General features: G+C 34.6%; 1 protein-coding gene across 1 annotated transcript in view; it reads right to left on the bottom strand.

Moving 5' to 3' along the window:
• The window catches only part of LOC126967404 (dipeptidyl aminopeptidase-like protein 6), a 133,642-nt gene that overhangs the window by 107,924 nt on the left and 11,329 nt on the right, over window positions 1–14,389 (bottom strand). Inside the window, exon 2 of the mRNA XM_050811852.1 lies at window positions 13,980–14,340. Coding sequence (XP_050667809.1) covers window positions 13,980–14,237 — 258 coding nt within the window. The 5' untranslated portion in view covers window positions 14,238–14,340. The remainder of the gene's footprint in view (window positions 1–13,979; window positions 14,341–14,389) is intronic.

Below are 14,389 nucleotides of genomic sequence, written 5' to 3'. Positions count from 1 at the left end.
AATATCAATAAAAATATGGAAGACTAATAATTATTATTATTTTTAATACAAATTACTTTTAAATTTAGTAACAGTTGTTGTCTCCGCGATACATCCTGGACAGCAAGCAGGTTTGACCCAAATTGGTCCTGGCATTAATTAAAATTAAAAGGCCATTAATTTTAGTTAATCTATCTAATTAGGACAACCAGGATTATCTGTGCAAGCTAGCAAGTGCAATCCATTAAATTATCAACAAGTAAGTTGACAGTATACGACGCCTGGTCGACCTATTGACTGTCACCGACCTGTTTCCCCCTCTTTGTCGACGAATCGAGCACGAATCGACAATGTGCTTACAGCAAGTGGGCGATGTGTTGCCAACTCGTACGGTGCTACGTACGGTGTTGGGTGAGCCAACGACGCCAAGTTGTCCGCTGGCACCGTCTCGTTGATCGCCTAGTTGACAACTTGTTGACACATCTAGTTTGAAGGGTATCAGATTGGCGTTGAATCGGTGCAATGTGCGAATACCTTTATTCAGCAGATCCTTGATCTACTTATTAAGAATGATCATTGTGAACAAGACCAGCCGGCCGGCCGCCACAGTCGACCGCAGCACTAGTAAATACTCGTAGTTAAACCGAACACAAACGTAACAATACAGACAGCACGCATTGTAGTACAGTTTAACGAGCTCGTAACTCCACTGAGCGCTGTTCATAAACTATTTGTGATCGCAAACCACATCCACCGCATATTATTATCGGCTACAAAATGTTTCAGCATCACGACTTCATAGTAATACTAAAATTTATTCCTGTGGGAATCGGTTGGTAGAATCATTGTTCAAATGCCAATTAAATTTAATTTCTATAATAACTGCCTATCTGATTGTATTACAAGTAATTATTTGAAGTCCACTACTTGATATTTTTCTTGAACTTCGTAATGGTATAAATGTCATTGCTAGTGGCAGTGTTGTGAGGCGTTGTCTCCTTTGCCTACGCTGCGGACGCCCGAATTAGTTAGCAACTCGGGACACAACTTTAAGGGCTAACGCATGTTTGATTTAATTTCAAAGTAATTGAAGTTGTTCAAACTACTTGTTCTGTGTTTTTTTTTTTTAAATATGTATAAACATTTTTGGAAAAAGTTTATTTCAATTATGTTTATTTGAAATATTTTTAAACATATTAATGAATCTTTTTTTTGTAAATGCTTTTATTTAATATTTTTAAACAACATTTTATTGAACGTTTTTTTGGATATAGCTTTTTTTAAATTTGTCTTTGAAATCTTTTTTTGTCTCAGTATATAGAATTTTTTTTTTAAATTTTGACCTTAACTAGGCATGAAAAATGATCATATTTCTAATTTGTTCGCTTTTGTATAAATAATAACAATTACATTTCATTTAAAACAGCAATTAATCAAATATTATTTTATACTTCTATATTAATAATCTATTCAAAAATTTCTGGTAAAAATTACCTCCAAAAATATTTCTTTATAACCCAAAAATAATGTTTACAGATTGGTGTTAAGATGTTTTCACTTCCAACGTGATTTGCTCCTATTTCTGTATTTGCTAAGAGTAGCAAATTACAAAATACAGAGAGAGCTCTGTATTTGCTCCTATCTATGTATTTGCTCCTATCTCTGTATTTGCTACCATCTCTGTATTTGCTACCATCTCTGTATTTGCTCCTATTTCTGTATTTGCTACTCTCTCTGTATTTGTTCCTATCTATGTATTTGCTCCTATCTCTGTATTTGCTACCATCTCTGTATTTGCTACCATCTCTGTATTTGCTACCATCTCTGTATTTGCTACTACCTCTGTATTTGCTACCATCTCTAAACTTGCTAGTAGTAAATACAGAAATACTATCTCTCTATCGCACCGCATCTCTTATTTCGTTATATGGTGAAATATTTACCTTTGGTAATCAAATATATCAACAGCGTGAATATTATCCGCCACAACGGGGGATTAACAGAGCCGGTTGAGTTGCGAATTCCGTAACACGGTTTACCCGGATAGAGATATAATCCGCTTATGTCCTGAAATGGAATTAAGTTATTTTTATAGTGATGTCAGTGATTGTGTTGTATCTGTCTGTCAACCCATGTATGTTCAATTGTACGACCCTCTTCAACTGAATATTTTACTTTGATGCTATAAATATCTCGTTTCTTTTTTTGCTGCGTTCGTTATATCGGAGATCTTCCTGTCTTATGTATTATGTTCAATAGACGGATTCATTATAGGAAATTTTCTCAAAAAATATATTTTACTAAATTATTGTTAGTTAGAAGTTCCTAGTGCGATACAGGACGATTAATACCATCATGTGATATTTATATTTTATTTATTTATTTTCATATAGCACATAAATACTTGGTGTTTCGTGAAAAATATTTTTTTCCCACCTTGATGAAAAAGATCGCTTTTGGTTCCTGAGGGACAAAAGCAGCCGATTCACTCCCAGCAAGACGACATTTGTCCCTCGTACCAGGGACTAAAAGCGAGCTTTTCATCCAGGTGGGGAAAAAAACGTATACACACCACGTGAGATAAATAGGACATTACCACCCGCGATTGTTGATTGATTGACGAATGAAAATGACCTCCTTTCCTCCCATAATAATAATATGTTGGCTATGACAACAATTGTAGCAAAGAATAATGTTATCTGAAAAAACATAAGTGGTTTACTATCATGATGGTAAGCAATCATGTTTGTGTATTCTCAAACTATTAACTGCTTTAGACTGCACGATGAAATGTTAGCATTAAAGCTACGGTCAAACTCTATACTATCTACCGACTTGTTACCAATAATTGCAATAATTATGTCTTTCATTTCCTCGGTAAGTGATGTGGTTACATTAGGGTTCTTTGATGTGCGAAACATGACTGCCGCTAGAGCAGGTAGTGCTTACCGCCATACACCATATTAATAAGTATTGCTAAACTACTGCCTTAAATCGTGGCTACGACAAGGTATTGCTTTGATTAGCCATTGAACCATTGCAATACCGCATTAGTGTGAACTTAGCATGACAGTTTGGTACTTTCGGTCAGCGCAAATTTGTTGCATAATACATGTATTTGCCAGTTGTAACTTGCTGCTGCTAACATTTACCTAAAATCCTTAGTAAATGAAAACAAACAGTTTTATTTTCTTAAAGTAAGTCAATATAACGAGCGAGGATAAACAAAACTAAATACGAGACTAAGCAAATATAAACCAACAAGCAGCAAGCTTATGTTTAATTTGAAGTTAAAAATTAACCAAGCGGTTATTTAAGTTCTCGAATATTAGTGCTAGTGGTCAGTCAGTCTAAACGTATTATTTAAAGCTTTTTACTGTTTTTTTTTTAATATTAACTATTTTTTTGTCAAAAGAACTACTCATTCATTTTTAAATCCCATAAAACTATTACAATTGTCAACATTCCGGTGAAGGGCACTGGCATATCTCGGCGTGACAGTTTTTGATAGAAGGAGCCGTAATTATTAATAAGTTAAGTACCATTTTAGCATGAGTGGCATGTTTTGGTTTTTGGTCCTACAAGCCGCTTTCTCGTTGGCACATTATTGTGAAGTAACATAAATAGTTTATGAGAAAGTGCAGCTCACGGGAAACATAACATGTACATATAATAAACGATACAAAATAAAACTGAATAGCTTTGAATTTTGTACCGGATAAAATAAACATCAAATATTAAAACTTCGTCTAAAAGAGAAACATAATATTGTTTTATGTTAAGCAGCGCTAAACTCAGAAGTATTTAAATGTTGACATAAAATATAACGTTAGTATACTTTAAGAGCTGAGTTGTAACATGGTAGATATTTGAGGCGGAAAATTGCCAAACCTTGGTCTGTTAAACTTGAAGGTTGTTCTGGCAAACTTAAACATGACAATTTGCTATAAGAAACAAATTTTAAATTTTATGAAAATAATATTTATGCACTGGAATCTGGTAAAGTTCATTTAGTACTTTATTTTATTTATTTGACTTGGAAATTAAATTTTAATAAAAATGGACGATGTTCTCCAGTTTCCAAACGCATCCCTTCAAACCCAAAGTTTCTGCTTTAACCTTAAGCTTAGTTATTTTTTTTATGACAGTAAAGGACAAGACGAGCAGAATGTTCAGCTGATGGTAATTGATACGCCCTACCCATTACAATGCAGTGCCGATCAGAATTCTTGAAAAACCCACAAATTCTGAGCGGCACTACAATTGCGTTCGTCACCTTGAGACAAGATGTTAAGTCCCATTGGCCAGTAATTTCACTAGCTACCGCGCCCCGTCAGACTGTAACACAGAAATGCTTACAAATTACTGCTTCACGGCAGAAATAGGCGCCATTGTAGTACCCATAATCTAGTCGGCAAAGGAAGCCAAAGGAGCAAATGAGTCTCCCATTACGAAGTTACTAGTAGTCCTCAAGCCTTACCTCAGGACGTGGACACTATTAATTCAGGTTCACATTAAGTAAACAGTAATTTTAATTAATCAGAATTCAGATCCATTTTAATATTCAACAATAACGCCGTCGCATACAATGCATTAAATGTTAGAGCAAGAATTATCACAAACTACAAACAATAGCTAAGAGAGGATATTCAAGTGAGAAATCTCTAGAATTAGCTAAGATTAGTATTAATTAATTGGATAGTTATGATAAAGTTTTCTTTCTTCAAGAGAATAGTCGGCGTAAAGAGATTAAAATGTGATTTATTTTATTTGAACTAGTTTGCAGAGTTTTGCAATCGTACCCAAGCCGTATCGATTGTAATGGCGCCTTTTCACAATCGACGATTACACGCGAGCTCGATCGTGTTGGATGATCGTGATGATGATATAATCATCATAGTGATCGCGGTGATCGGTGACTTGTCGGTATTTCAGGCACACGTCAAAACGTCGCCACGTCGTCGCGGCGTTGTTTATTTTCCTTTTATTCAAAGAACTTTATCAGAACTTCAGACTGCCGTTCCATAATTGATCGTGTAGATGCTTATACGATGATTAACGATTAGCATGCCGATGATTAACGATCATGCAGATAGCGATCACCGCCGATAGTGGAGAGGAGGCTTTAGATTATCATCTTTACAGCTGCGGAAGTCCCTCGACAAGGTGGACCAATTACTTGGGTAAGCTCTTGCTGTTAGACACGAAGCGGTAGGCCATAAATAAAAAATATATCACCGTTACTAACTAGATCTATGGCATTCGTCCGCAGTGCGGTTTTAAACGAACTTTCTTTCATGTATTCCAAAACTATGAAACGGATAGTATCTCTAGGTTTAACAACATGGCTACAATAAAGAAAGTCAAGATTCATGTGACTATTCTGGCGTTGCAAGAAACTAAGATATTTGGGGGAATCCTTTCTCCAGCAGTGGACTTCTTCCGCCTGAAATGATGACGATGATTATGAAGAAAGTATGGGCTGGCTGTTACCAGTTACTCGTACTCTCGTTTGTCCTCATAGTCTATAAAAAATGAAATAAAAACTGTATCGTCGCAGCTCGCCTGGTATGTAGACATATGTGAAACTACTAAACTATTTTGTATATTATATAAAATATACATGATTATTAAAATCGATTCACCCAGTCGAAAGTTTTGAGGTAACAAACACAAAAAAAAATAACGACGAATTGAGAACCTCCTCTTTTTTTGAAGTCGGTTAAATACTTTTTTTTCCCAGCTAGACGATAATCTCGCTTTTAATCCCTAAAAAATCGTATACGCACCACCTGAGATAAGTAGCATTTCTACCCGTGATTGATATTCCGCGGTTGAGAATGACCTACTTTTCTCGCTAGGTGCGTAATATACTATTTAACATGATACTCTAAATCGTAGTATCATATATTTTGGAGAATAATAAAAAGATATTTGTTTAAGCCAACGTTTCGATTTACTCCATGAATGTTATTTAATAACAAAAATAACACGAAATTTAATTCTTTACTTCACTTGCCATCAATTCTTCATCACGTACCATCAGCTGACCCGTGCACCAATCCTGTTTCTCCGGCCAGGATAGTAAAAGCAACTCCTTTTTCTGTAGTGAAGCAGTATTGTGTTTTGTATTGAAGAGCGCCGTTGCAGTGATATGACTGGACTAATGAGACTTAACAAATTCGGTGTTATTAAAAAAAAAATTACATGGCTTAGACACGTGTTTTATTTTCGAGAGTGACCTAACTATAACAACTTTAGTGACATAAAAATAACGACGTCTTAATTTTTCTATTACAAAACAGTTTTAAGCTTGTGATTATCAAGAACGTCATAACATAACCTGAAATGTACAGGAACAATTTTAGGAATGGAACGCAATTGTTGTCAGCTGTCACCTATCTGCCATCATATAATCTAAATTTTCCATATGAATATGATCTATCCGTTAGACATACTTAAGACAAACTTCGACTCGTGTTTAAATATAAGCAATGTCTAAAAATTGTTTAACGCTACTCAACAGAAAAACACAGATTTGTAATAGATTTTTTTTAAAACAAGTGTTCAACACATTTTGAACTTTTTCGTAATAACAGAGATTATGTCTCCAAGTGCCGAGCTTAATTGCGATGCCACTCAGAGTCTCAGGAGGCAGGGCGTACTATTTTCCATCAGGTGAATGATTTGCTCGTGTTGTCATTTCTAATAATTTTAAACAAATAATAATAATACAACCGACTTCAATAAAAACTATTCCAACACAATAGATATAATAATATGCACTAAAAAGTATAAAAATAATTGTGTATTTTTAAACAATCTAATTAATTATTCTAATTCTAGTTACGATTATTGTTTTTTTACCGCTCTCGCGTCTCGCCTCCTCATCCTCACTGCGCGCGTGCGACTCAAGCACATCTCACCTATAACTATGGATGTATTTACAAACCTACCTTGGCTGACACCGACTCCAAAAATAACAATAATCGTAACTAGAATTAGATTAATTAATTAGATTGTATAAAATACGGGAAGCACCAGCTTTCAAATAAAAAAAGAAATATCAAAATCAGTTCATCCAGTCGAAAGTTATGAGGTAATGAAAACATACCGACGAATTGAGATGAGACGTCTCCTTTTTTTGAAGTCGGTTAAAAATTGATTATGTATCACTATGGTACTATGCTATCGATATAAGGTTGCAGTTACATTTCAATAACATTCTAAGTGAATTAGGGTTAATTGAGAACGCGTGCCAGCCCTAGCCACATCGCTGAGTGGGAAGCTCCGAACAATTAGCAAACTATTAATCTAATTTCATATTGCAGTACGCAGAACATAAAGTGAATATGAAGCCAATCATTTTAGACATTTCATCATTAATTGTTATTTGGCTGACATAGATGTATGAGCAACGTAGCTTTAAATATTTTGCAAACATTATTTCACTTCAACAGCTAGTTATTCGATAATCATGATTCTGTCGATTACTTGTATGTGTGGTCTTATCACTAGTACATTTTTAATGGAAAGTTTCATTGAATGAGCATCTATTTGAGAGAGGAGATCCGTAGGAGAACAAAAGTGTCCGACATAGCCCAAATGATTACAAAACTGAAGTGGCAGTGGGCAGGGCAGTAAAGTCTTCGAATCGCGACCACGTACCGGAAAACGCAGTGTTGGTAGGCACCTCACAAAATGGACCAACGATCTGGTCAAGATCGCCGGAATACGATGGACGAAAGCAGAGCAGGACCAATCGTTGTGGAAATCTTTGGGGGAGGCCTTTGTCCAGCAGTGACGTCTTCCGGCTGATGATGATGATGATGATGAGCATCTTTTTATGGCATCTGGTGTAAATAACGATATAATAGCTGGAGTGTTTGGCCTTAAAGTCAAATTGTTGTACGCAGTTAATAGATGCCGATAAAACGGTCCTTTACATACCCTAAGATACCCGGTGAACAAAAATTGCAACCAAACAGCAAGGTGGTACTCAAGGTATTGACATATCCTATACGATATTTGAAATTGAATTGCATTGGAAATTGATAGTCAAAGCGAAACAAGAGTACCGAATCACACAAATATAAAAAGAAACGTTAGCTATTCAGAAAACAGCTATCGCCTTCTCATAGACTTTAAAACCATTTGTGATTTTGGGTCTCTAATATACAGATTCATTACAAAAGAGGATATTCCTGAAGCAACTTGACACTAGACCTTGTTATTGAGCCATCGGCATCGACAATATATCGATAATAGCATTATCATCAATATTTCATAACATCAAGAATTACAAGAATTATTTCGTAAAATTTGCTCCTTGTTGTTATAATGAAATTCCGAACTGTCAAACCGTGCGTCAACAAATTCTCTTATAAGAAATATGTCCATTCAAAAGAAATATTGAAAATAAAAATAATTATGGGTCCCAAATCGAAACAATAACTATCCTATCTCTCAAGTAGGACTAAACTGCACTCCTTGAATTAATCTGACGCGGACATTAAGATGAAAATGATTTTTTATTTATATTATGAAAATGCAATACGTAAATTTCTTGAAAATCTTATAATAGTACCAAAAATTGCAGCAGTAGAAAAATACGTCTTATACCCAGGACGTGATCCTGAGTGTAAATTTTAATAGCGGAAATGCGCATAGACGTTTTGTTGTCACATAAATATTTACTTCGATTAAAGTAAAAAAAAATCATTATTTTACCAAATAATAAATGATCGAATTCATTTTAAGTTACACTCATTTTACTTCTTTTTATCTCACATACAGTTTTTGATTACAATTTTCTTTTACAAAAGTAATTAATATCAGTGCGTAATCATTCTTTTGAAATATTTTATGGTTTGCTGCTTTCATTTTTAATTAGCAGGCCTTTCATTCCCTAATGTTCCGTTTCACGTGGCATTTAAAATAAAAACAACATTTGTGAAAGCCACAACGTCTCGCCTTTTCAACCTTCCATGAGAATTAATTAAAAGGAATCAGCAACCATCATTCATATCAAATTGAGCGCGTCATAAGTATACTAACACTTATTTAAATCGATATTTTGGTTTTGTGCACGAATGTAGGAAACCGGTAGATTTTGCTTTACTTCATTCAAATTCAAATTCAAATATTTTTATTCACAATATGATTCAAAGTCACTTAATGAACTTCAAAAACTACCACCCATTCAAAATAGACTGCCTCAGACCTGAGAAGAACGGGCGCAAAAAACTCAGCGGGCTTTTTTCAATAAAAATGTGAATTACAATGTAATATCGTACAATAAACATTTATTATTAAGGAGGCTTAGGGTGTCATTAATATCATTAACAAAATTATTATTTTTTTTTAAATTTCGAAACTCATTTTGTATATTTCCTGGAATTTTTGGTTTTTTGATGGTATTTTTATAAATATGTTACATATATAAAAATATAAAATAAGATGAAATTATAATAAAGAGAATAATAATAATAATCAATCACAATTAGTACTTCCAATTGTTTGCCTAGTATTACTATTTTATTAAGGTTTTTAATACACAAAAATTAATAAATTTACTTTTGTAATAACACAATTAACACACGTGCTAATTATGAAATGTACAAATCATGATCAATTTCACAGTACAAAAATATGTAGTATGTAGGAAATCCCCACGTTATAGGTATGGCCGAGTTATACGGGGGATTGAAATCGCGTTATATGAAAATGCGTTATAAGGTTACCGCGTTATTGGGCCGTTACTAGGTGTTCATCCCAACTCTGTAGTAATAAACTATCTGTCAAAATTTCGCGCTGTTTATCAGATACAATTTTAGTATGTTGTGCAAGTCGTGCGACAAGTTGTCGATTTCCCAATAAAGCGAAGTTGGACATTCACTAGAGTGCGACATATTATTTCCGACTCCATATTCGTTTTTAAACTTTTATATCTTAAATTATAATTTTATTTATTAAATTAAACTGTCAGACGCGTCAACCTCAATCCAGTTTTGATATTTCGATTGTGTTTTTTTGTTATTATTTTATTTATTTTAGCAATTTTATCTAAATTTTTAACAGTTTCATTTACGAAAAAACTCACGCGTTATTTTAAATGGGAAATTTTAATACAAATAAGATGTATATAACCACCGGCTGTAGCAAGCTGACAGATAGACAGACGAAGAGTAATAGAACTAACGTTGAATGCCCATCAGGTACACAAATTGCTATCTTTTACCGTTCGAGGTTCAGTTCGACTTTCATTAGCAGGGGGCATTCATTCATTGCATCAGGTAAAATAATATTATATATTTGAGATTTAGGTGTCATTCTTGCCAAAAAGTATCATTCATTGAGCACATACATGCATCGTTTAAAATTGAAAAAGCCTAAATTTAACATCATCATCAGCCGGAAGACGTCCACTGCTGGACAAAGGCCTCCCTCAAAGATTTCTACGACGATCGGTCCTTCATCCAACGTAATCCGGCGATTGACCAGATCGTCGGTCCATCTGGTGGGGGGCCTGCCAACACTGCGTCTTCCGGTACGTGGTCGCCATTTGAGGACTTTAGTGCCCCAATGGCCATCTGTTCGTTGAACTATGTGCCCTGCAATCAATTGGGCTGTTGGTGACTTTGGTTCTAGGGACTAGGGATCTCCTCATTTCTGATTCGACCATGAGCTTTCTCATAAGGCCCAGAGTTGGCGACCACGTTTAAGTACTGTAAGTCATCACTGGCACACTGGTTGAAATCCTTCGTCTTCAGACACCACATAAATTAAATAAATTACTACATTCAAATATTAATTACCATCACCATCAGCAAATGTCATTAACTTACATATTTGCCAAAACGTTGGTGCAGTCTGTGTATGATTTTAGTAAATCTATTACTTATGCAACTTGTAATAGAAATTCGAGAATATTAAGTTGGAAGTCTACACTCAGTTCTGTGTAGTGTGTCTTTATAGCAATCCTATTTGCTAAAAGCTGCTAGCTTATATCAAAAGGTTTCTTACTCAAACTCTCAGTCTGAATAATAATTTATAATATTATTTAATTTAAGTGCACACACATTATATACACTACACCTTAGATTAAGGATTGGTCTCCGCTGCGATCCAACTTGATACCACACTACCTAAGAGCAATAGCTTTTTTTTACTGCAACTATTAGATGCTTGTCTGCGTGGCATCTTAACACACAATGGCATCTTTCAAATTTTGTAACATATGCTTCGTGTTAAAAAGAAAATAACATGTGTTCAATAATCAATTCACACATGGTAGACGTGAAACCTTCAAAAATTTTAGCTTCAAGTTAATGAGACTCAGAGATTACATTTTCGATAAATAATAGAGGCTTATGATAATAAATACTTCAAGAGGCTTATGGTAACAAACTATAGAATAAAAACTTTGGTCTTAATAATATGGTCCATATATCTATGGAATACTGCGTCAATTACTGTTTTTCGGAATCTCTGTATCCGATGCAAAATTTACATCAAACCTCTAAACTGCGTATGAAGTCCTGGTAAATGTTGCTAGGATGACATGACACGTGATCAATCGCTATGAATATATTTATGTTTCATTCATTTTTTACTCGTATGTTCATATTTATGTTCGCCTGTTGTCTATGTAGCAATACGTCGAGCGCATGACGTCAGAATATATCGCCGACTGTTTGTGTCTCTTTCGTCTCGCTTTTTCGTTTCATCGAGTTTCAAATCACAACGATTATAGAGAAGTTTCACTTCAATAAAAACTAATATTAAGTATGTGCGTTCACGTTAAAGTTCTTGTTCTGGCAATGTAAATATAAGTATTGCTAATAATTTTATGATAGTTACACGAACATACATACTTTTTGTTAAAAGGAAAACATGAACATTATAAATTGGCTGTCGTAATTATAAAGTTATTATATTATTAATTCGGCCACACTTCATTATGACCCGTTCTTATAGTTTAATTAAGGGTCCTACCTTGTGTTTATTTTTCACTATTCTCATTACGTGATCTATGCGAGTCTGTTTTGGATATATTTGACTATGGGAAGTTTCGACTAAACTGGAGCAAGTTTTACAAAGCTAATTTTGCATTTAACTAACCTAATAACCTAAGAATAATTTAACAATACGCGAGTAAATACTAACACGGCGGTATTTTGGCGGTATATTTATTTATTAATACGGCTTTAATCACGTTTTATCGGTATAGGTACCGACTAGTTTAGGATCATTCGGAGATCCTTCATCAGGGTGAGTGTAGTGGGTTCGCGATAACGTCCCACCTCTTACTGCGGACTTGTGCTCGTAGTGCGCGGCTGGACAGGGCAAGAGTGTGGGGTGCGCCGGTGGTGATGACGAGCACGGTATCACTGACACACCGATAAAGCCAACCGATAAAACGATAAATGAGTAAAGCCGTATAAATAAATAAGTTAATAATGTCTCACGAAAGTTTGAATAATTTAAAAGCTGGCGACATTTGACATTTCACTCTATTATCCTACAAAAATTAATTGTTATAGCAACATACGTTAGAAGAAACTAAAAAGCATGGATTTTTGTCGGTTTATACATTCGTTTACTCTTCGTTCATCATTCAATTTATACCATATCATAGCGCACTCCGCAAGTAAAAACGGAAACGAGAAATTAAAAGGGATAAATTCAAGGAGTAAAATTATCCCCGTATAGTAATCCTCGTGTAACAACGTGTTTGGTTGAGTCCACCCTAAGTATATTATTTAAATTTTACAATTCTCGATGGAGAAAAACACACAAGTAGAATTTGCGGAACGATTTTTAACGTTTTACAGCTAAATTACGTAATAGATGAAATTTAAATTAAATTTACTAAGATTTTTACAATATTACATTTTTACTCAATTTACTACTAATCAGGAACTTACTTTAACTGCTTTTGGGCGATTCTGCACATTTACTGTTCTTTACCTGGTGTTGAGGTAAAACTAATTACCACGCGGTTAATATGAGCCAACGCTTGCAATCCAATCTGTATAGTACATAATTTGCCCTTTTCCCCGTTGCATGCCGTATATATGGCAAGTTAAAGCAAAATGCATATGTTGAAATTATTCTTGCATGCATATTTGTCATAAAAGGTCACGGGGTAGTGAGTTACGACGAAGTAGATAACGTTGTAAATTTTCTCTATTTAAAAAATCTTATATTTTTAAGCGAGCAATCCTTTTATATTATATATAATCAATGAATCTGGGAAACGGCTCCAACGATTTTAATGAAATTTAGTACACAAGTAGTTTTCGGTGGCGAGAAATTGATCTAGCTAGGTTTCAATTTTAAAAAATGTAGTTTTATCCGTGTTTTAATGAGAAACAGCTACAATAACATTAGAATACAAAGGTAAATTTGCCACTATATACAAGACTATTATAGCTCAGATGGGACGTTGGGTGATCCGGAAAGCAGAAGACCCTGGTTTGAATCCAGATGTTCTATTTTTATTTTGTTCGAGTTTTATACATTCTTAAAAATCTGAACAAGCCTCAGTCGTCCGGATATTAACATTTATATGCAACTTTCATAATAGTCGGACGAATGGTTTTCAACAAAGATATAAACTTTACTATGATAAACATTATAAAGTAATGCAAATCTAAACAATTTGTTGTTTTATTTAAAGTGATAACCCTCACTTTTGGGATTAAAGGATTTAATTAAAAAATAACAAACTGTTTAGATTTGAAAGCGCGACATCTCAAGTCAATTTGCTAATATGCAATTACTGGGGTTGAGCAAGCTATCAACTGTAAAGTAGATCCTGTAGATGAAGCCACAGCCTGAGAGTTGAACAAGACGTACAAGATTTATCAACGAAACGTTACTCGAACGGTTCGCTCAGTTGGAAGCGCGCGGAATGCAAGAGGTTGTTGAATTGTTTTTCAGTTTATTTGTGTAATTAATAGTTTAATCTTCATTTGTTGCAGTAACATACTGACCTCTGGATTAATTGTTGGCGGCATGACAATCTTCTTCTGCGGCGGCGAACGCAACACCACATTCTCATCTCGTATTATGACCTGCGGCTCCATCGCTAGAAGTTTCTTCTTACACTCCTGCATTTGTAGACACTCTTTGTCCTTCTTTGATAACACCGACTCTGATGAAGCATGTTTCGATGTATTTTTACTCGATACTTTCAGACTGTCTATAGATGCCGTCCCCTTTGCACTGTCTCGTCCGTTTGAGGACGCCATTGTCAGAACACCTCAGGGCACACTATTAGGTCTTAACTTTTATTTAAACTACACTACTACGTTTATCACTGTCATAGTTCAGGATTTTTTTTAAAATTACTAACTGAAACAGACGGTATTTAGAAGTATTTCAACTGGTTAACTATTAAATT

Source organism: Leptidea sinapis, chromosome 13 (genome assembly GCF_905404315.1).
Source record: "Leptidea sinapis chromosome 13, ilLepSina1.1, whole genome shotgun sequence".
Taxonomy (NCBI): domain Eukaryota; kingdom Metazoa; phylum Arthropoda; class Insecta; order Lepidoptera; family Pieridae; genus Leptidea; species Leptidea sinapis.
Note: the sequence above shows the minus strand (reverse complement) of the source record. Positions and strands in the feature narration are given on the sequence as shown.